The sequence below is a fragment of the Lithobates pipiens genome, unplaced genomic scaffold, assembly GCF_037356315.1.
Source record: "Lithobates pipiens isolate NorthernLeopardFrog02 unplaced genomic scaffold, aLitPip1_a1.2 Scaffold_25, whole genome shotgun sequence".
In the NCBI taxonomy this organism is placed as follows: domain Eukaryota; kingdom Metazoa; phylum Chordata; class Amphibia; order Anura; family Ranidae; genus Lithobates; species Lithobates pipiens.
In genome coordinates, this window is record NW_027507787.1 from 37,885,242 (window position 1) to 37,909,599 (window position 24,358).

At 43.0% G+C, this 24,358-nt stretch overlaps 1 protein-coding gene across 1 annotated transcript in view; it reads left to right on the forward strand.

The window, feature by feature from the left end:
• Window positions 1–18,691: 18,691 nt before the first annotated feature.
• Window positions 18,692–24,358, forward strand: part of PKD2L1 (polycystin 2 like 1, transient receptor potential cation channel) — a 105,318-nt gene continuing 99,651 nt past the window's right edge. Inside the window, exon 1 of the mRNA XM_077454266.1 lies at window positions 18,692–19,025. Coding sequence (XP_077310392.1) covers window positions 18,752–19,025 — 274 coding nt within the window. The 5' untranslated portion in view covers window positions 18,692–18,751. The remainder of the gene's footprint in view (window positions 19,026–24,358) is intronic.

Here is a 24,358-nt window from a genome sequence, read left to right on the forward strand (position 1 = left end):
GCGTGGCCAAAACATCACCCGCTTGGGCACCACATGCTTGACAAGACATATGTTGACCTGCCATGCAGCTCGTTGGCAAGCGTACCTTAAAGACCCACACCAAAGAACAAAGCGGACCTCTCCTTTCTTCTCATCAGCTGGGATCTCCAACCCCACTAGACCTTCAGTCCTCTCTGAAACCTGCACTGAGAGGAATGAAGGTGTAGAATTAGGTGTGTCACAGCCAAGTACTTGCGGGCACTCTGCTAGCAGTACACCCACGTCCGATTGTTGCAGGCAAATTTCCCTGCCCCAGCTGCTTGACCGTCTAAAGAAGTTCACTCCCAGCCATCCATATGCCCAGCGGTTGAATGCTAGCTTGGCTAAATTGCTAGCACTTCAACTGCTGCCTTTTCAGTTGGTAGACTCAGCCCCCTTCCGTGAGTTTGTGCAATGTGCGGTTCCTCAGTGGCAGGTCCCCAAACGCCACTTTTTCTCACGGAAGGTGGTTCCGGCTCTCAACCGGCATGTGGAAGGCAATATCCATGCCTCGCTGGACAGGGCGGTCAGCGGTAAAGGGGCATATTACCACTGACTCATGATCCAGCAGGCATGGGCATGGACGTTACCTATCTTTCACAGCCCATTGGGTCACTCTTCTGGCAGCTGGGAAGGATGCAGGACAAGGTGCATTAGTGTTGGAGGTTGTTCCGCCACCACGCCTCCTAAATGCTACTACTGGTTGTCACACACCTCTCTCCTCCACCCCCTCCTCTTCTTCTTCCTCCATGGCCTCTTCCAGTGCTCTGTCCTCGGAACCAGCGGTGCTCTGTAGGCGTTCAAGGGGCTACGCAAGTATGCAGGCAAAAAGATGCCATGCTTGCTCTGGTTTGTTTGGGGGACAGGAGCCACACTGGGGCAGATATTTTGTCAGCTCTGCAGGGGCAGGCCGAGAGGTGGTTGATGCCATGCCAGCTTAAGCCAGGAATGAAGGTTTGCAACAATGGCACCAACCTCCTCTCCGCCCTCCGACAGGGACAACTGACCCATGTGCCCTGTGTGGTGCAGCGGTTATTGGGCAGGTACCCGGGCTTACATGATGTTCTGAAGCAGGCCAGGAAAGTCTGTGTGTATTTCCGCCGATCATTTAATGCCAGTGCTCGGCTGGCTGAACTCCAAAAGGAGTTGAACCTGCCCAAGAACCGCCTTATATGTGACATGGCCACCAGGTGGAACTCAACGTTGGCCATGCCGCAGCAGCTGCACACGCAGCAGAGGTACGAGTACCTGTGCGACTACGGCACCAGGACAGGGTCAGGGGAGCTCGGTTTTTTCTCACCACGCCAGTGGGGCATGATCAGGGATGCATGCACTGTCCTGTCACCGTTTGAGGAGGCCACAAGGATGGTGAGCAGTGACAGTGCATGCATCAGTGACACTGTACCTCTTGTCCACCTGTTGGAGCATACGCTGCATGGAATAATGGACAGGGCAGAACAGAGGCAGGAAGAGGAGGACTTCCTTGCCTCTCGAGGCCCCCTTCATCCAGACAGTGTTCCTGCTGTCCCACCCATCACACAGGAAGAGGACGAGGAGGAGGAGGTGGAGCCTGGCACTCAGCATCAGCAGCAACAGTCTTTTAGGGATGATTTACAGTTCCAAGAAACCCGTGGACTTCTACATGGCTGGGAGGAGGTAGCTGTGGATCATGTTGTCCTTAGTGACCCAGAGGACCGAATGCCTACGCTGCATGGCCTCCCTGATCCTGCAAAGCCTGCGGAAGGATCCTTGTATTCTTCGGATCAAGGAGAGGGACCATTACTAGCTGGCCACTCTCCTTGATCCACAGTACAAGGGTAAGGTTGCAGACCTTATCTTGCTGTTGCAGAGGGAGCAGAGGATGAGACATCTCCGGGAGGCCTTGCAGAAAGGTCTGTGCAACGCATTCCCAGAGACTGGGAGGTTACAAACTCCTGGTCCTGTGTTGCTGAGGCTTCGGTCAGTCACAGAAGGAGCGGTGGAGAAGGTGGCCATCTGACCAATGCGTTCAGACAGTTTTTTAGTTCGCAGCCCCAAGGTATGATCAATTCCAGCAACCATCGCCAGCGTCTGATTTACATGGTGCAGGAATACCTAGGGGCAAGGTCAGACTTGGACACCATTCCCACCGAAAATCCTCTGGCTTACTGGGTCTTGATGGATCACTGGCCAGAGCTTGCACAGTATGCAATTGAGCTTCTGGCCCGTCCTGCATCCAGCATTCTTTTGGAACGCACCTTCAGTGCTGCTGGTGGCTTTGTAACCAATCACAGGGTGCGCCTTTCCACCGACTCAGTTGATCGACTAACCTTCATAAAGATGAATCAGTCTTGAATCACCACCAGCTACCAAGCACCTGAAGCTGATGAAACCGAATAATTTTTTTTTAAATGTCACATCCCTTCAAGACTGCCTATGCTGATGCTGAGTGACTGTCCTGTTATGTTGACTGACTATCCTGTTCCTCCTCAATGATCCCACTGATATCTTGGAAGAACATTTTTGGTTCTGGGTGATGCCACCAGCCCAATTTTTCAGCCCCTGTTTAACAGGGGAGTGTAATTACAATTATTTATGCAATGCTTTGCAGCAGGGATCGTTACTGCACTCCAAATAGAGTGTATGGGAGAGGTTGCAGTGTTGTGGCACCAGCACCAGTGCCACCAGCCCAATTTTTCAGCCCCTGTTTATCATTAGGACCCACTCATTCCAAACTGGCTTTCTTTGCGAATGACCTATTAATGTTTGTGACTCAACCCCATCTAAAATTAATGAAAGATTCTTCCTGCGCTACCATTTAACGGTAAGTAAAGTAAAAGAACTGCTGCGTCCACCAAAAATGGAGGGGAAGTTAAAGGGAGGACGTCCAGGGACGGCCTCCTGGCAGATAGCGTCCGCGCTGCAGTCGTCTTTTGGCTATAGCGTGGGCGTGAAGTGGTTAAGCACTATATAGTGCAGATTAATCTAAAATAAATAATAAACCAATATCTATAAAGTGCTGAGTGCTCAATATCCAAAAAAATTAAGTGTCAATAGTAAACACACTACAGGGGTGCAGGAAAAAATCACAATCGAAACTGGAAATACAAAATCATAAAAAAATATTGTCCATATGACTTATAACTTCAAAATCAATTAGAAGCGAAAAAACTGTTAAAGAAAAGGTTAGTAAACGCACTGCAGAGACGTTTCCAGCATGCGTCACATAAAATGTCAAAAAATATTGTCCATATAACTTATAACTTAAAAGTTGATTAAAAGTGCAAAAAACAGTGCAAAAAAAGTACAAAAAACAGTAGTAAACACACAGAGACGTTTCCAGCATACCGTTTTTTCACTTCTAATTGATTTTGAAGTTATAAGTCATATGGACAATATTTTTTTATGATTTTGTATTTCCAGTTTCGATTGTGATTTTTTTCCTGCACCCCTGTATTGTGTTTACTATTGCCCCTTTTTTTTATTTTGGATATTGAGCACTCAGCCCTTTATAGATATTGGTTTATTATTTATTTTAGATTAATCTGCACTATATAGTGCTTAAAGTGGAAGTAAACCCATCGATTTAAACAGTAAAAAAAAAAAGGCATGCCGGGAATGCTAACTGCACATTGGCTGTGCTCTCAGCCAAACTATCAAACCATCCAATGGCTGGTGTCATAACGAATCACATGTGCAGTACCATAGCAGTTGAAGATTAAACAGAGGCAAAGATGGCAGCTTCCTTGGCTGAAAACGATAGGGGAGTTTACTTTCACTTTAAAGTATATTGATGCACGTTTAGTTTTTTCATTATTTGGTACCACCCCACGAGTGGGTTTACTATTAAGCACTCACCAGACACTTTTTTTCAGACATTGAGCACTTGGCACTTTCATAGATAATGTTTTATTATTTGTTTATGATTCTACATTGATCTTGGATGAATTTATACTGCACACGGTGATTACAATACATTTACGTGGAGTTATTAATTTTCAGCTACACTAGTTTACATTTTAGTGATCAATTGATCTATTACTCATTTATTATTTATTTATCGTTAGAGATTATTTTATCGGATATTGGCCTAGTCAATTACCCATATAGATCTTTAGAATTGGGAATAAGACACACTCCCCACATTGATAATAGAGTGCAGGATCAGCGTGACACCAACATACCCTTTAATTAAACCCCATCTATCCTTACCACATATAATGAAGGAATTCATGAGGTTTGGGAAGCTGAGTAACTTTAAAGTGAATCACACTAAGTCAGAAATCCTGAATATCTCGCTGTCTCAGAAGGTTCTCCGCCAGGTCTCCACTAAGTTTCCCTTTAAAACAGGTTCCACTTAGATCCATTATCTCGGAATCCAAATACCTACAGAAGGGTCCCAATTGTTCTCCACCAAAACCAAGACGGATATCTCAAACTACACAAAGAACCGCCTATCATGGCATGGTGAATGCTCTAAAAATGGACGTTCTCCCTCGGTTTCTTTATTTGTTCCAGATAATTCCTATTTCCATACCCTCCTTGTTCTTTAACCACTTGCTTACTGGGCACTTAAACCCCCCTCAGTCCCAGACCAATTTTCAGCTTTCAGCGCTGATGCACTTTGAATGACAATTGCGCGGGCATACAACACTGTACCCAAATGAAATTTTTATCATTTTTTCCCCACAAATAGAGCTTTCTTTTGGTGGTATTTAATTACAGCTGGGAGTTTTATTTTTTGCTAAACAAACAAAAAAAGATGCAAAAAAAAAAAAATCATGTTTAATAGTTTGTTATAAAATTTTGCAAACAGGTCATTTTTCTCCTTCATTGAAGTGCGCTGATGAGGAGGCACTGATAGGCTGCACTGGTGGGCACTGATAGGCTGCATTGGTGGGCACTGATAGGCTGCACTGGTGGGCACTGATAGGCATAGTTAAGGCGGCACTAATAGGCACAGATAAGGTGGCACCGATAGGCACAGATAAGGCAGTACTGATGGGCACAGATAAGGCGGCACTGATGGGCAAAGATGGGCACGGATGGGTGGCACGGATGGGTGGCACTAAGGGGCACTGATAGGTACCACTGATAGATGGTACTGATGGGCACTGATAGGTGGCACTGATAGGTGGCTCTGATAGGTGGCACTGCTGGGCACTGATGGGCGGCACTGCTGGGCACTGATGGGCACTGGTAGATGACACTGATGGGCACGGATATGTGGCACTGGGGTGCAGCACCGTTGTTGAGGCAGATTGTGGGCACTGTGGGTGGCACTACTGGGTGGCACTGTGGGCACTGCTGGGTGGCACTGTGGGCACTGCTGGGTGGCACTGACGGGGGCACTTATGTTTTATTAAGGTGGCACTGGCAGGGGGCAGATGGGCACTGGCAGGGGGCAGGTGGGCACTGGCAGGGCTGGCCGTGATCGGGACTGATGTCCCGATCACGGCCGCCAGTGATCGGCTCTTTTTTTTCTCCTCGCGCTGTCAGCGCGAGGAGGAATAGTAGCCGATTACCGGCTCCGTTGCATCACATGATCAGCTGTCATTGGCTGACAGCTGATCACATGATAAGAGGTCAGGATCGACCCCTTGCTCGGATCAGTGATCAGGCGAGTCTCATAGACTCGCCGATCACAGAGCGCGCCTTGCGCACCCCTCAGGGGGCGCGCAGGCCGCTCGTGCACGGGACGACGTCAATAGACGTAGTCCCGGCAAAGGAGGTCCGCGCTGTAGCCGTCATTCGGCTATAGCGCGGATCTCAAGTGGTTAAGAAGCTCCGATAAATGTTTTCCTCCTTTATCTTGAGAGGGGCTTGACCTCGGATACACTATGAAACTCTATCTCTCCAAAAGATTCGGGTTGGTGCTGGAGCTCCAGATGCCTCTGTATACTATAAAGCAGCAGTTTTAAATAAAAAATGGTCCTACGCAAACCAAATAATAACTAAAGTGCTAGGTGCTTAAAAAATGATACACAATAATGAATAAATAAAAAACAGGCACAAATAATAGTCCATAAATAAATCCCAGAATGTTTGCTCAATGGTGTTGGATGTGTTCAAGAAATATTCAAAGAAATAGCAGGTAAAAGGTGCTTCTATAAAACGAGGAACTATGGGCTCCCAGAACTCTCACCTCAAATCCTTGAAAGCAGGCACATCAAGCAAAACAAACAGCCTCCGTTCTATCTTTAACCACCAGGGGGTCTTCAGTAATAGCTGACTGGAAAATCGTAGATATCCATGCTAGGCCACCAGGGGGCCATTCATCCCTGTGTTAGCTGTGTAGTAACTGCGGTGGTGATTTCCACTGATAAGTGCCACTCAGAGAAATAACATAGGGAGAGGAAAAGGGCTCTGATAGTGTAGTATTTAACCACCTCAATACAGTGCAGTTACACCCCCTTCCTGACCAGACAAATTTTCAGCTTTCAGCGCTCTCACAGTTTGAATGACAATTACTCAGTCATCCAACACTGTATCCATATGAAACTTGCGTCCTTTTTTCCACACAAATAGAGCTTTCTTTTAGTGGTATTTAATCACTAGTGGGTTTTTTATTTTTTGTGCTATAAATAAAATAAGACGTAAATTTTGCGAAAAAATGCCTTTTTCTTTGTTTCTGTCATACATTTTTGCTAATTAGTAATTTTTCTTCATAAATTTTGGCCAAAATTTATACTGCTACATATCTTTGGTAAAAATAACCCACATTAGTATATATTATTTGGTCTTTGTGAAAGTTATAGAGTCTACAAACTATGGTGCCAATCACTGAAAATTGATCACTTCTGATCAGGCCTTCTGTACATCAGGTGTACCTCATTTCTTGAGACACTAACAAGTCAGGAAAGTACAAATACCCCCCAAATGACCCCTTTTTACAAAGTAGACATTCCAAGGTATTAAGTAAGTAGCATGGTGAGTTTTTTTAAGTTGTCATTTTTTCCTACAATTCTTTGCAAAATGAAGATAATGTATTATTATTATTTTTTACAAAATTGACATATTATCAGGTTATTTCTCACACACAGCATATGCATACAACAAATTACACCCCAAAATACATTCTGCTACTCTTCCTGAGTACGGCGATACCACATGTGTGAGACTTTTACACAGCCTGGCCACATACAGAGCACTAACATTGATGTACTACCTTCAGACGTTCTACGAGCAAAAATGACGCATCTCATTTCTCAACCACCTATTACACTTTTGAAGGCCCTGGAGTACCAGGACAATGGAATTACCCATAAAATGACCCCATTTTGGAAAGCAAACACCCCAACGTATAATCTGTGAGGCATAATGAGTCTTTTGAATGGTTAATTTTTTTCCAGAAGTTTTTGGAATATGTGGAAAAAAATTAAAACGCATTTTTTTTACACAAAATTGTCAATTTATAAGATATTTCTAACACATAGCATGTATATAGCAAAAATTACACCCCAAAATACATTCTGCTACTCCTCCCGAGTATGGCAATACTACATGTGTAGGACTTTTACACAGCCTGGCCACATAGAAAGGCCGAACATTGAAGTAGTACGTTCAGGCATTCTAGGAGCATAAATGACACATCTCATTTCATTCCTACCTATCACACTTTTGAAGGTTCTGGACCACCAGGACAGTGAAATTACCCACAAAATGACCCCATTTTGGAAAGCAAACACCCCAACGTATATTCTATGAGACATGGGCTGCAAATAGGTACTCGGGTACTCTGATGGGCTGGAGAGAGGTACTCTGATACTCTGATGGCCTGGTGACAGGTACTCGGGTACTCTGATGGCCTGGTGACAGGTACTCGAGTACTCTTATGACCTGGTGACAGGTACTCGGGTACTCTGATGGCCTGGTGACAGGTACTCAGGTACTCTGATGGCCTGGTGACAGGTACTCGGGTACTCTGATGGCCTGGTGACAAGTACTCAGGTACTCTGATGGCCTGGTGACAAGTACTCAGGTACTCTGATGACCTGGTGACAGGTACTCTGATGGCTTGGTGACTGGTATTTGGGTACTCTGAAGGGCGGTGACAGGTACTCATATGGACTGTGACAGGTACTCGGGTACTCAGATGAACTGTGACAGGTACTCGGGTACTCAGATGGACTGTGACAGGTACTCTGGTACACAGATGGACTGTGACAGGTACTCGGTACTCTAATGGACTGTGACAGGTACTCGGTACTCTAATGGACTGTGACAGGTACTCAGTACTCTAATGGACTGTGACAGGTACTCGGGTACCCTGATGGACTGTGACAGGTACTCGGGTACTCAGATGGGCTGTGACAGATACTCGGGTACCCTGATGGACTGTGACAGGTACTCGGTACTCTAATGGCCTGTGACAGGTACTCGGTACTCTAATGGACTGTGACAGGTACTCGGGTACCCTGATGGACTGTGACAGGTACTCGGGTACCCTGATGGACCGTGACAGGTACTTAGGTACCCTGATGGACCGTGACAGGTACTCGGGTACTCTGATGGGCCGTGACAGGTACTCGGGTACCCTGATGGGCCGTGACAGGTACTCGGGTACCCAGATGGGCCGTGACAGGTACTCGGGTACTCTGATGTGCCGTGATAGGTACTCGGGTACTCTGATGTGCCGTGACAGGTACTCGGGTACTCTGATGGACTGTGACAGGTACTCGGGTACTCAGATGGGCTGTGACAAATACTCGGGTACCCTGATGGACTGTGACAGGTACTCGGTACTCTAATGGACTGTGACAGGTACTCGGGTACCCTGATGGACTGTGACAGGTACTCGGGTACCCTGATGGACCGTGACAGGTACTCGGGTACCCTGATGGGCCGTGACAGGTACTCGGGTACCCTGATGGGCCGTGACAGGTACTCGGGTACTCTGATGTGCCGTGACAGGTACTCGGGTACTCTGATGTGCCGTGACTGGTACTCGGGTACTCTGATGGACCGTGACAGGTACTCGGGTACTCTGATGTGCCGTGACAGGTACTCGGGTACTCTGATGTGCCGTGACAGGTTCTCGGGTACTCTGATGTGCCGTGACAGGTACTTGGGTACTCTGATGTGCTGTGACAGGTACTCGGGTACTCTGATGGGCTGTGACAGGTACTCTGGTACTCTGATGGGCTGGGACAGGTACTCGGGTACTCTGATGGGCTGGGACAGGTACTCGGGTACTCTGATGGGCTGGGACAGGTACTCGGGTACTCTGATGGGCTGTGACAGGTACTCGGGTACTCTGATGGGCTGGGACAGGTACTCGGGTACTCTGATGGGCTGGGACAGGTACTCAGGTACTCTGATGGGCTGTGACAGGTACTCAAATACTCTGATGGACTGTGACAGGTACTCTGATGGACTGTGATTGACAGGTACTATGAGGGGTGGTGACAGGTCCTCTTTATTGGGGGGGCAGGCAGGCAATCAGTGTGATTGGTGTACACTAGGCGGTAACGAGATGTTACCGCAATCTCCTCCTCACACACGACCGGTGTGTGAGGAGGAGAACAACCCGGTAACATCTCATTACCGCGGTTTGTTTACATTTTAGTGATCGGCTGTGAAAGGATCACAGCCGATCACGTGGGTAAACAGCCGGCCAATGGCTGTTTACCAGCGTCGGTGACGAGCAGTGTTCCCGGGGAACACGCCGCCACCGACGTGCACGCGCAGCACGCTCACGATCGTGCGCATGCGCCGTGCACAGTCGGGGTGTGACCATCTGTGATCGGCCGTGACTTCATCACGGCCGATCACGTGGTAAACAGCCATAACCAATGGCTGTTCACCCCCTTCGGTGGTGAGCGGTGTCTCCGTGACACTCCTCCACCGAAGAAACAGGGATGCGCGCGCACGATCGCGCGCATTACCTGTTTAAACGGGAGGACGGCCTCCCGCCACAATAGGTGCGCCGCCTGGCCGTCATTTGACGGCCGGCGGTCAGCATCTAGTTAATCAGTTAAAATAAAAATCGGACTCTCACATATTAGAAAATGAAACAGCGCATAGAGAAAAATGGTGTCCTGGCGTCTTCCGCCAGTCTTACTTCACTTCCGGTATCATGTCACGGCCACTCCCTATGCGTTACGTCAATCACGTGACTTCTTCAGGGGATCTTGAAGTAAGACTGGCGGAAGACGCCAGGACAGCATTTTTCTCTATGCGCTGTTTCATTTTCTAATATGTGAGAGTCCGATTTTTATTTTAACTGATTAACTAGATGCTGACCGCCGGCCGTCAAATGACGGCCAGGCGGCGCACCTATTGTGGCGGGAGGCCGTCCTCCCGTTTAAACAGGTAATGCGCGCGGTCGTTTCATTTTCTAATATGTGAGAGTCCGATTTTTATATTAACTGATTCAATTTCACGTTTTTAAAAAATACTACACTATCAGAGCCCTTTTCCTCTCCCTATGTTATTTATCTGAGCGGCACTTATCAGTGGAAATCGCCACCGCAGTTACTACACAGCTAACACAGGGATGAATGGCCCCCTGGTGGCCTAGCATGGATATCTATGATTTTCCAGTCAGCTATTACTGAAGACCCCCTGGTGATTAAAGATAGAACAGAGGCTGTTTGTTTTGCTTGATGTGCCTGCTTTCAAGGATTTGAGGTGAGAGTTCTGGGAGCCCATAGTTCTTCATTTTATAGAAGCACCTTTTACCTGCTGTTTCTTTGAATATTTCTTGAACACATCCGACACCATTGAGCAAACATTCTGGGATTTATTTATGGACTATTATTTGTGCCTGTTTTTTATTTATTCATTATTGTGTATAATTTTTTTAAGCACGTAGCACTTTAGTTATTATTTGGTTTGCGCAGGAGCATTTTTTATTTAAATCTTCTATTTTGGTAGTTTGTGTAATACCATTAGGTGCAGCTGCAGTTCATTAGCACTTTATTGCACATTTGCACGTGCACATTTTTGTGGAATTATTTGATAAGTGTATTTCATTCATTTGCATATTTATGTATTGTTTCTTATATGAGGTATATCATTACCCTTCTTTTTATTCATATTTTTTTCACCTTTAAATAGTAGCGCAAAGGCTTTTTTCACTTTTATATAAAGCAGCAGTACTCACGCGAATACTTGACTGGTTCCACCATCCCTCCACCAAATTATGGGTACAAATAGAAAGCCTTCTCAATCCAATAGATCTCCGCGCTTTGCCATGGATGCCTGCAGAATTCCTGAAGGGGGGGGTTACCCCATTGGCGACCTCACCCGACAAACTATACAAATATGGACCCAAATGAATTCCTCCAAAACCTTATCCCAACTAAAGGGACCCATGACGCCTCTGTTTGGGACTCTGGCTTTTCCACCGGCACTACAGAGGGATGGTTTTGGACCTTGGAGTAAGGAGGACCACAGACGACTTGCCCAAGTCCTTCGTTCAGACTCTTCTCTGATGAAAGACAGTCCCTCCGGCCCATCTCCCCATACCTCAATGAATTGGCTGCAGAGGCAACAAGGGATATGGTTCATTTGTACCTTCCCATCCTTGCCTGATATACTTACTGATTTAACAGAATTGGAGAACATGCTGCTTCAGCCCGAACCCACCACACATGTGGTCTCTAAACTCTACTCTCTCATACATATGGTTTCTAATCCTGACCTCCCCCCACACACACAGGCCTGGAAGGAAGACTTGGGCCACTCCATTTCACCTGTTGACTGGCAAAAGTGCTTCATTCTGACTCACAAAATATCGTTCTGCGCCACTTTCTGGCAGCACCTGGAACAGTTCTGCCCAGACACTGGAGGTTGACGGACATGCCTTCCCTGAGGGAATGGGCAATTGAAGCAGACCGAATCAATAGCTTGGAACGAATGTTGGCGCAGGAATTGGGTAAAGAGGATCAATTCTCCAAGACCTGGACCTCATGGTCTATGTTTCGATACTCCTCGGAATTTATCCCATGGGCAACAGAGGACCCCAACATCACATCTGTCTGACCTAAGTGGAATAACTTCTTCTCAATATCTTCTTACTCTATTGCAGGGGTGGCCAACCCGCGGCTCCCGAGCCACATGCGGCTCTTTGCCCGGTTCCATGCGGCTCTTACGTTCATATTGTAGCGTTCTGCCAGACATGCAAGAATGACGAGAAGTAGTCGAATGAACTGTCATTTATTGACAACAGCAGAACTCCATTACTGTTGGCCGTAACCACGCCAAAACAACACAAACAAAAAACAATCTTTGTTTCTCTTCTTTACTCTTTTCCAGTCGTTCGCCATCCGCTCTCACACACACCTCCGCTCACCCCTCACTCTCACTCCCCCGCCCCCTCGCTCTCACATCCAGGCAGACGCAGTCACAGACCATGGGAAATCACAGAACTCTAACATAAACATTGTAACACTCAACATTACTGCAGGGTCGCTACAGTATTTTCGTCAAATGCGCATGTGGGCAGTTTTTCATGTATGTATTGTAAATTGTTCTATTATTGTTTATGGATTTGGTTAAACAGAGTTTGTCTGTGTGAGAGTGCACACAGTGTTCATTGTTGAAAATGACTGGCCTGTGGTCTTTGTAGTGCTAAAACAGTGTGTGACATTTACAATAAATCCAGCTGAGCAAAAGTATGTGTGTATGAGGAAGGGATGGGGTGAGGGTTCATGTGTGCCCATGCGTATGATGTGGCTCTTTGCGGTAACTTGGTAAAAAATGTGGCTCTTGGTCTTGTCTGGTTGGCCACCCCTGCTCTATTGCATTGACCCCTCTATTTTCACTATAATTCCTCCTCCTCTCTTTAACATGATGCAATGATACACGAACACCCAAACCATAATCTCTAGTCTCGACAGACGGGAACTCTGTGACCCACATAGAGTTCCCCATTAAGAGAAATTGCATTTAGCACAATAACAAAAGCCCAAGCATGTTTACAATAGGTGGACACCGCTCGTTGTGTGGATAGTGGTGCTCACCGACCCTCAACATGTCATAATAGATGCTATGGCTACACAGGCTTATATACTAAATCAATTCCACTGAAGCTAACAAATTCTCTATACAATGTAATGTTATGGTAGCAAAATTTAAATGTATGTTTCTATCTATATGTTAATGTACGATATACTCGTGTATTGTATACCTCTCCTTTCTTAATAAAATAGGATTGAACTAAATCTAAAAGATGAGGTTGTGCCGAGTAAATAGATACCCATGTCAAACTGTAAAATGACTTTATCCCATAACGTATTAAAACCCCCTGTAGGGCATCAGTTACTCAGGAGCACTGGTGCTAAAATGATTGCTCTCACTCTGGCATGTGCGCTAATATATAACATGTGTAGGACAGTCACCGTTTTCATACGTAGGCACCCCAGCGCATGCATTTTTTGTAGGTGTGGGCTCTTTTATGTGTCTCCTTATATACGTAAAACATTTTTGGTTTCATTTTTATTTATTTTTACATAACTTTTATTGCTTTTACACAGGATACCAATAGCTCCCTATGTGATAGCATATAGGTGACAGGTTCTCTAATTGGAGACACCCAGGGTGTATTAGAGCCTGGATGTATACTTTTATACACAGACCGTGTTCCATCAGCTGCTTCTCCCAGCACTGATCCCGGAGAATGACAGCTCCGGTCCAGGAAGTGACATCATACACATCATTTCCTGTTCTGTGTATTTGCTACAGATATATCAACATCTACCATAGCCATAAAATACCATAGTATGCATATATTACTGTAATTTAAGCCTCTGCAGGCCTGTTGCTTTCCAATTGTGCTGCTACTATCCAGATGCTTCACAGGGACGCTCTAAGTGCACCACTATGAAAACCTTGATATTCATTATTCTTTTATTGTAAGACATTTAACAATAGCTTTCATAAACGTCTTGCCTTCTTAACAATTTTAGTTTTTTTTTTACAGATATGTTTTTATATGACATTCAAATCAAATAATGACTCAGCATTTGTGTGCGGTAGTGTTGTGCCACATCCTGTATAAACAAAAAGAAACAAAACACAAGCAAATATACAGCTGGGAGTTCCAGTGCACCAGCGTGAGTAGTATATGGCTGGGGAGGCCTAAAGCAAGGGCCTCCCCAGCTCGTGTTTTGTTTCTTTTAATTACCTTCATTACATGCATCTGTCTCTGTAATTTTCCATACAATGTGCCCTTTGTGCTCTATACACCCCTGATGAAGGAGACCAAGATTGCTCCGAAACGCGTAAGGTCTTTGAGCATCTTGGCCGAATTCTTGTCATATGGGTAACCTTCTTCTATTCTATTGTCATTACTATTACGGATATCATTTGCATGTATTTTTAATTGTGCTTTGATTATTATACATGTTCTCTTGTTGTGTTCAACATACATTTATATTTTGTGTGTAATAAATTTTGTTATATTTTAAAACTTGAAATTGTGTACGTGCCGTAAAAGTCCTAAAAATAGGGGGTTGTTCTCCCTGATTTGTTATATATGACATTCAGTTATAGAAAATGTTTGCAGTCCTTTGTTGGCTGTTATTAGAATTGTATTAATGATACTTACTAACAATCATTTTGACAAATAGTATAGTTGAGGGGAAAATTAAATATAATCTGCCTGGGTTGGGGTGAAGAGTATATTAGATACATTGCTGTCAGAAAGAACTTCAAAGAGGTTCTAAAACCCTACCCCTCTCTTCACAGTTTTGGCTGAAGTTTGGAATGGAAGCCAATTTGGAGCTCACGTTTCTCTATGCATATTTTTATTACACTAAATTTATACTACTAACAAATAGATCTTTTTTACAGGCAGCCTGAGGATAGAATGGAATAAAAAAAAAAAAAGCTTCCATAACTCCAAAGCTCACAACAGACAAAGATATAAAATTAATTGCAGGAGGCAAAGGGAACTTGTACAAACATTAGAGCACCAAAGCAATAACAGGAAAACCTCAGATGAAATATATGTAGTCAGGCTGCCACAAGAGCTACTGAATTCAGGGAAGAGATGAGGTCGTTTACTTGCCTAAGTATCGGAAATAATGGAGAGACAAATTCAAGGTCACCCAGAAAAAGCCTCAATGATTCCAGTGTTATTTTTAAAATTACATTTAGCAGTATTGAAAACACAGCACAGCAGACTAATGTTGACATATTGTAGGCTTGTATTTCTAAACCAATGAGCATTCAATTAGTGGTTGGCTTATGCAGTGAATCCTGATTATTACATTTTGTTTACTTATAACCTCTGCTTCACAATGCTGACCTTCTAAAAACCTACAGGACAGATGTCTAAAAGGAAACAAAATATACACACTAGTGTGTCTACCCTGCTCTAGAAATATACAGATAGAACCTAATTAATTACCATGGGCAACATAAACTTTCATTTTTATTATTTCTATTTGAGTGACTGTTAGGCCCCTTTCACACTAGTAGTCCAGTTGGGTCTGCCTGTAAGTTTGCATGTGGCCATTTACACTTGTCTACATCCAATCCAATCCAATCCAATCTGCTACAAACCGACAAATGGGGGTCCCTTCCCCTTCTGTCTGGCGTAGTGGTTTCCAAACTGCAGCCGGGAGCTGGATGTGGCCCTTTGCTTTCCTTTATCCATTATGAGAAAGGGATCATTTATGTGAGGTATTTTGTAAAATTCACACATATTTTTTTATAAGTAGCCACTTTAAGTTTACTGTTGTGTTGCATGTCTGATAGACCTAATAAGAGGTCAATGAAAACAGAAAATAAGTCCTAGGAGCTTCACATCACACAATGTGAATGAGCGGTTAGTACCCGTTTAGGGGAACATGTAGGGAACATCGCAAGGGCATGCAAAAACTTTAGTGTTTCCCCCCATTTTGCCAGGGTACACAACAAAGACTTATTATGTACCATGTTTTTGGCCATAGATAAATAATCCCCCCACTGGAGAGGAACCAACATTGTTAGGAAAATATCAAAACTAGAAACTGAGTGGATCTTTAATTTGAGGAATGAATGTCAATTGGGATGTGAATGTATTTTTCAATAATGCGTGACCTTTCCCAGTCGACATTCATGCCATGAATTTAAATTTTAGATATGAGGCCAAGATTAGTAGGATTTTGTCTGAATATACAATATATTGGGTTTGAACGGATGTCATGCTGTCTGGAATAACCTTAATATTCAATTAACATAAAGTAAACTTTATATGTAATTTTTGTTCTTATTGTTTTTCTTTCCAGATTAAGAAATAATTTGGCATATAATAAAAATGCTGCGCTAACACAATATCACTTGATTTAAGTGCAATGGACATAAAGATGAAAAATAAAAAATGGAAAAAGCCCCACAAAAGTCCAAAAAGTTGGCATCCAGTGGTGATCACTTAATTCAAGTGTGAATTCGAAGTGTAGCACCAATCTCTGAATAATGTGTGCTGTAATCCAAACCTCCACTCTGTGACAACATGCAAGGCTTACCAGAAGGAATTGACCATCCCTTACAGATAGGTCAATTCAAGCATGAGGTAACACAATATCATCTGTCTCCTATTGGATAGCAGAAAAACTCAGATCAATACACTAAAATGGCTTCCCGGGTCACTTCCGGTAACAACATAGTGACGTCACTTTAATATATTATGTTTGTACTAAACAATACATAAATATTACTTAAAGTATATTTCTAATCAAAATGTAAAATCATATATTTATTTCCACATTGTATTTCACTTATTTCCAGTCTTCTTCTATTAATCTGAATGATTTTGAAACTTTTGAACTTTGAACCCCACACATTTATTTCCTTGAATTCTGTGACACTCAACCACCATGTTCTGGCGGGGACTGGGTGAAGGAGTTTTAGGAAGTGGAGTCAGTACAGAAACTACTGTTTGCAGGCAGCAAGGTACTATGAGTAGCCGTGTGCCGCTAATGTGAAGAGCGTTTAGGCTCGGGGACTGTGTTGCTGTGCCTGCTTGCTCTCACTCTCTCTCTCTACTGCTGCTGCACAGAAGACACAGCGGGCTGTGTGTGTGTCTGCTCCTTCCTAGCAATGCAGTGATATACAGGGGAGTACAGAGTGTAGCCCCCCCCCCCCTTTGGATGATGTGCCGCAAAGGATCATGGAACTTGTATTTCTGGAAGAGAGCTGAACTATAGAGAGAATGGGGACTTTGGACTTCATCATCCAGGATTCCTGGTTACAGAAGGAGGAGAAGAGCAGTGGAGTTTTCCTTGGCAAATGTGTGGAGGTCTGGGCATGTGGCAAGCCAGATAGTACAGGCCTATTGCTGTGTGTTTCTGCCTGGGAGAGAGCCTGGTGAGGGCTGGAGTGCTGAGGACTGAGCCACTGAGAGCCTCTTGTGTTGCAGATTGTGGAGTATAGACCTGCTGCTCCTACATCTCTGTGCCCATATTCAGAGAGACTGAACCTGAGAGCGTTTGACGATTGAGCCACTGAAAGGTCTTTCACTGTTCTGGTACCAGAGCTGGGGAGACCTGTTCCCATGTGAATGCCTACACTTATGAAATAGAGCTTTGTGGGGACCTGATCATGAGGAAAGAGCAACAAGGGACAACAGGAGTGGTGAGCAGAACCAACTGTGCCTATTCCATTACTGACCACAATTAATACCACTAGAGACTGTCCCTTACTTAGGTCCTCCACTGCATACAGTTTAAAGAGACAATAACACATGCACCACCATACAGACGGGCCCCAACATTAGCTTAAATTTTCTAATTAGGGTGCTGGGTACTTTACAGCCTTCCCCAGGGGTACTCTTCTCAGGAACGTGTTCGCTCATCCATTGTTAGTGATGCATGGGCAGTGAGCAGTTACAGTGACATTTTTCTTTTGTCATTCATGCGTTTCATAGTTGATGTTGTTCTTGTCAATGCTGTGTATACCAGTTTAATGTGGTTTAACTTTTTGCAGTTTTAGAAAAATTTTATGACCTCCACCATACCCAGAATTGGCAGTGGTTGCCCAGGGGAGTTTGTGATACTTTTTCTAGCCTAAAACTGCAGATATTGTGTGAGGTTGAACTTGATAAAAACCTCTTAATTTTCTGTAGGGTCCATTCAGACTTATGAACTGAAAAAGGTGCATAGCACTGTGTGTTACTGTAACACACTTCGCTTTGTGCAGCCATGTCAATGGGCTGCCATAACATGGTGCATGTTAATGCACAGCAACAGACTACAAATATCTGAATGTAGCCTATGGGAGCCGTAAGGTTAGAACATAAATGCAGAAATGCTAAATGCTTTTAGTATGTGTGTAAAACTTACACTTTTCCTTTCAAGGTTTAGCAAAAACATTTTTAAAGTATGTATGCAGAAAACTTCTTATTTTCCACATACATACTTTAATTGTTTCTTCAATACCTCCAACTGTGTTTTCAGATTGGTATCTATAAATTATCAAAATAATGCACCATTTTGTTTGTATAGTGATGCATGCCTGAATTGGTACAATGTATAAATTAGGTGTCAATTATGTAAAATAATCTACAAAAGCATAATAGATCATTATTCTTCATCTGCTTTCTGCCCTGTAAGTGTGAAAAAGGATGAACTGAAATCACATGTATTACAACAGCCTGGGACAACCTTCTGTGGTAATGTATTGTTATGTCCCATAGACAATAGACAGCTTGAATGACACTATATAAAGACCTGTGCACTGCCGGATCTATTAGTGTCTAGTGGCGGAGCAGATTGTAAACTATATCAGAGCTGACCTGTGTACAAGAGCCAATACATCAGACAGTATGAACCCTGCTAAGCTCAGGAGCCGGACAGAAAATCAGTTCAAGGAAGAGCAAGAAATGGATAATTTGGGAAAAAGAGCTTGGGATAATCCAGCCTATGATGGTTCCCCCTCTCTGAAGATCAAAGCCATATATAATCCCAAAACTATTTTGGAAAATCCGTATGACAGTATGGACCACCTGGGGGACCCTCCACCTTATCAGGAAGAAAAGAGAACTAAAAGGGGCAACCTATGTTCACAATTTTGTTGCAACATTGGCCGAGGAATTAGAGGTAAATTCATTGATCTTCAGCCCAGTTTATCTACCCATATTCTCTGGACTAAACTTGTGCAGGCTGGAGCACCACAATTATAGAAAACTGCAAGTTTCAGGAGGTTTTGTGTGCTGCTAGTAATGCTGAGAAATGTAGTGCATCAACATTTAGAGAGTATTTTTGGTTCAGGTAGATGTTTTATATGGATGTTTATATAATGACAAAAGAGAAGCATTACTACTTTGCAAATTTTGTCAATCTGATACACTATTTAAATTACCACCAAAATGAATGCATTTAAAATGTGTCAATTTTTGTCAAATGAAACCTGTAAGGGAAAGAATAGAAGCTGCCGCTGCAGGATTTCTCATCTGAAAATACTTGTTCTCTGGCTCTTGTTCTAATGCAGTGCTTTACTACTTTGAATTACTGGAGTTGATTGATTAAAGGCAAATATGCTCTTCACTTTGCAAGGGAAGTTACACTTGTTGCACTGTTACACTTGCATGTGAATTTCCCCAGAAATTTCTTGATTGTGGTTAGATTTTACTTTTGCGAAGAATAGCAATCATGTGCAAGGAAAAAAAAAAAAAAAAAAAAATAGATTTTTGAAATTCAGCAATGCTTCACCTCATTTGCTAGGCTCTGGGTAAAATTTCAATGCAAAGTGCAACTTCTCTTGCAAAGTGAACAGTTTGTTTGTCTTTAGTAAATGAACTGCACTAACTTAGAGATGGAGATCATGATCTTTGGCCTTCCAGATCTAAATGTTTCTTCCAGGTCAGTGCCCCAGAGAGTATTGATGCCAGACACAGCCAGATAGTTAGCATTATCAGAAGGTCAACAATGGCAGACAACATGACAAATGTTGATAAAACTATACAGTTTTTTTTTTTTAAGGGTATGGTTTGCATAGGTCTCTGTCTGTATATTCCGTCTATCCCTTCTTTCTATTTCCTTAAGATCTAAGCCTATGATGCATAAAATGAAATACCTGAAATGATGCCTACAGCTTTAGGTGTCTATTCCCTGGTACAGCCATAACTGAGACATTTTTGCTTGATACACTTTATTAATAACGAGTGTGTTCAGGTACTTAGAGACTCACTTGGGACAGAGGAAAAAATTTCATCTTCGTGCCCAGTGGACCAGACCAGGCCAACTAGACACATTTATATGATTAATCATAGCTCTCCTTAGTGTTCCACATAATGACATATTTGGGCTTTTTAGGCTTGTTCTTTCCATGAGTAATTTGTATTAGTCATCAGTTACAGTACTGCTATAAGTATATTTGTTTTTGGTTGTTTTTATGCATTTTCAGTATATATGTTCTATACAGGTATTGTAGAGATATTTAGTCTTAAAATACATTTGTATCTTGACAAGGGGTGAACATGATTGAATCCTTCTCTTTCTCTCTTTCTCTGTTCTCTCATTCTTTTTTGTCTCAAATTCAAATTAACTTTTTTTGGCAGGATCAAATACATTTTGGCATTGTCAGAGCAATTGAAGAATGGTTACAGGGCTAGATTTGGGGGGTGGAGGGTTATGGAAAGAATATGTTTTGAGACATTATTAGGGGTAAAGGATAATATAAAGGGAACAAGTTAAAGCATCATATAAAGGGGATAGGAGGGAATCCATGTAGGGGATTTATAAGTCCACGATTTTTAGCATGTCCCTCTTAGTCTGTGATAGGCTGCAACATTTTGTGCTGCTTATTTGCAACACTGGCTCCTCTTCTCCCAGTAGAATGTGGAGCTTCTACTCCTCTTCTATATAAGTGAAATTCTGGAGGAGTACTAAAAGTCTATGAAAGTGAGTGCTTCTCACTGCAGTGTATTTGGGGCACCGGAGCAGGTAATTGGCCTCACCCAGGGCCCACTGATTACACCACTGGCATAGGCTACTCTCCATCAGCTTGTAGGTCAGTGTCAACCTGATTCGATTTCAAGGCTGTGGGCACTCAATCTGTACAGTTTTAGATTCTGTCTATTTTTAGGTATGGGGCCAGTTTGTAGTCTCTCTGTGTGACCAATACACACTTAGTTTCCTGGTATTAGTTATATAATTTTTCCTTTCTCTAACATTTTCTCTGCAATTGTTCATTATGTCCTTTATTGCGATTTTGTCAGGCCACATTTTTGAGTTTTATTTTTAGATGGACATTTGGCTGATGAGTTCTGGCAGTGCGCATGGTTTGCCTTGGTACTTGCTAGTCAATAAAGCCTTATTGTGGTATGAGCTGGGCTACTGTTTGGTAAGAAGTCCCAGTATGATAGTGACCACTTCTGTATTGAAAACAATAGAGGTATTCTGACAGGCTCAGACCAGAAAGTATTGTTTGAGGTACTCCAATGGGCTTGCTGCTTGCTGAATTCTAAATTAGATGGATTTGAGTGTCAATTGAGAAGGCCTGGGTAATTGTCAGGGGCCTATGCTTCACTGCCTTAATGCTAGACTTAGTTTTCTTGCATTTAAGATTGTGATCAATTCAAAATCTTAGATGCAAGTCTAAGAACTCCTCAACAATACTTTTGGAACTAGTTAAGAATACATTTTCATGGATTATTGCAAATGAGATATTGTCTAGCTAGTCATGGACTAACAAAAACTGTTGGAGAAAGTTTGAACACTGTGGATTAAATATCTTAGATGCAAAATGCATGCTGGTTGCAGCGGGTGTGTGATGGCAGAATTAGGTTGGTTGGAAATGAATGTCCAGAACCATCTTTTTTCATCCTTTTTTCTCTTCTTATACACATTCTTGTTCCCGGGGTGCTTCCAAAAAGACCCTGTGTGTGGCAAAAAAAATTCCCACATTGTTGATCCTGTCTCCACTGTAGCCATGTTTTGCTGTTTTTATCTGACAGGAAACAAAGAGGCATCATGGTCTTCTGCCGCTACAGCAAGCAAGGTTTGATATGTGGAAAGTACAGTATATCTTGTGCACAGCATTGTTCTAAAAAGAGGTTCTTTGAACCCCTCAACAAGATGTCCAAGACATCCTCTGGAAATTGTAGAAACTGTTGTATTGGAAAATACCAAGAGGTCGGCAGTTTTGAAACGCTAAAACTACAACATCTAGCTAGCTGCAGTCATTGCAGAGGTAGGTTATTCTGTAAAGTACTGTGCTTGGATGCAGTCCACTGAACTATTTATAACTGAAACCTTCACAAACTCTACCCACACTTGAAATATGAATAGACCAAGGACATGCAGGGCCAAAGAAATACACCATGTATAATAAATAGACCACAGTTTTTATGGAAAATTTGAGAATTGTTTTCGCTTAACAACCCCGCCTTCCTGGATTTGTTTAGCTGCTGCCTAGGTCACCATTTGGGTTGCTTATCTATTAGCCGATTTTGACATTGATGTTTTTTTGCTAATCTATGCTAGAAATTAATGGCTACATTTTAATTATTTGCTGTAGGAAACCCCTCTTATTGGATATATTCACCCATGATACACAAGGGCCTGTTTTAAAGCATTTTATAATAGATAAATTGCATTGTATAGCTAAACCCATATCTCCTCTAAATTACTGTTGCTGAATAGAAACAAAATGTTGATGAGGAGCTGGTTTATTGTTTGCACAGAGCATCAGTAAAGGTCTGCCCTAGAGGTGATACAGGTTTCTGGTCTTTGCGCTTAGAAGATATGAGCTTTTGTAAAGCAGAATAAGGGCACCAACAATACAACAGAGGCTATTTCATTATAAAATATGGTGCGGCGGATTACTATTACTGTAATAATGTCATGATGGACATTAATAATTCTAGATGTGACTATTATAAGTGAAGAAACTTAAGTAAAGCATTGATGGTGAATACAATTAGTTCCCGAAAAATGTGGACTGTGACAGTTTTTAAGTGGGTCCACAGTGGATTTGAAATAAAGCAATCAATATGTGATGTGTAGACTTTCAACTTTAATTTAGGGGGTTTAATAAAAAAAATATTGTTCGAATCATTTAGGAATTAAATTTTTTTTTTATAAATATTCCCCCCATTTTCAAGGGTTCAAAAAGTAATAGGATAAATTATTGTAATTACAAATATAATGATAATTTTCTTTATGTTGTTGAATATCCTTTGCAATCAATTAATGACTGCCTGAAGGCTGAAAGCCATTGACACCACCAAATACTGAGTTTCCTCCATTGTGATGTTTAGCCAAGTCTTCAGTACAGCTTTCTTCCGTTGCTGCCTGTTGGTTGGTCTTTCTGCCTTCAGTTTTGTCTTCACCAATAGTGATGGCCGAACGGTTCGCCCGGCGGTCGTTTCGCGGCGAATTTCCGACTTTCGCCGTCCGCGGGTTCGAACGCCTTTTTCCGTCGTTCGCCCCGGCGGACTTACGTGTTTAATGTATACAAGAACTTTAACCTTTCGTGACACGTTTATCATGTGTTACAGGACAACCAATTGAGACATGACAGCTCATGGACACTTGGACATTCCCCCTAACCTATAAATACACCCGATCCGGTGGCCATTTTACATTCTTTCTTCTGTCACTGTAGGGAAAGGATCCTGTGTGGAGTAGGGACAGAGAAAACGCTAGCTATTTGGTACACAAAAGTTCTTTTCAGGACTGGTATAGGTGTTAGGTCAGCAGCCTGAGTTTCTTTTGTCAGTTTAGATAAAGGGACAGAGCGCTGTATGCTGCTATTTTAGGGACAGCTCAGCCAGATTAGTCTTTCTTCATCATCATCATCATCATCATCATTAGCTGTTACTATCAGGTCCACAAAAGAGCTGTTCCAGCTAATCGTTCCAGCCTACTCTTTTTTGCCAATTTGTATAGGGACAGGCAGGAAGCAGTGTGTCAGGCAGTGAGGATAATTTTAAAGACTTGCTGTTACTATTAGTTCCACAAAGGTTCTTTTCAGGACTGGTATCAGTGGTACGGTAATAGGCTTGTACACGTATAATATTCTTTCTTCCAAATATAGAAAGAATATTATACTTGACTGCTGCCCTTCTGCTGCAGTCTGCTAATCATTCACAACTCACTTGTTCCACAAAGCTCTTTATCAGGACTGGTAACTTGGTCTGTCTAGGGTGCTACGGTACATAGGCTTGGGTGCGGTACAGTCTGCTGTTCTGTAAGGACCGCTATCGGTCCACAATACATAGGGTTGCCGTGCACTACTGCTGACCGCTGCCCTATACTGCAGCAGTCCTTCATTGGTATAGGGACTGACGTACAGTCTGCTAATCACTAACACACAACCTGCTTGGTCCACAAAAGTTCTTATAAGGACTGGTAACTTGGTATAGGGTGCTACGGTACATAGGCCTGAGTGCGTTACAGTCTGCTGTTCTGTAAGGACCGCTATCGGT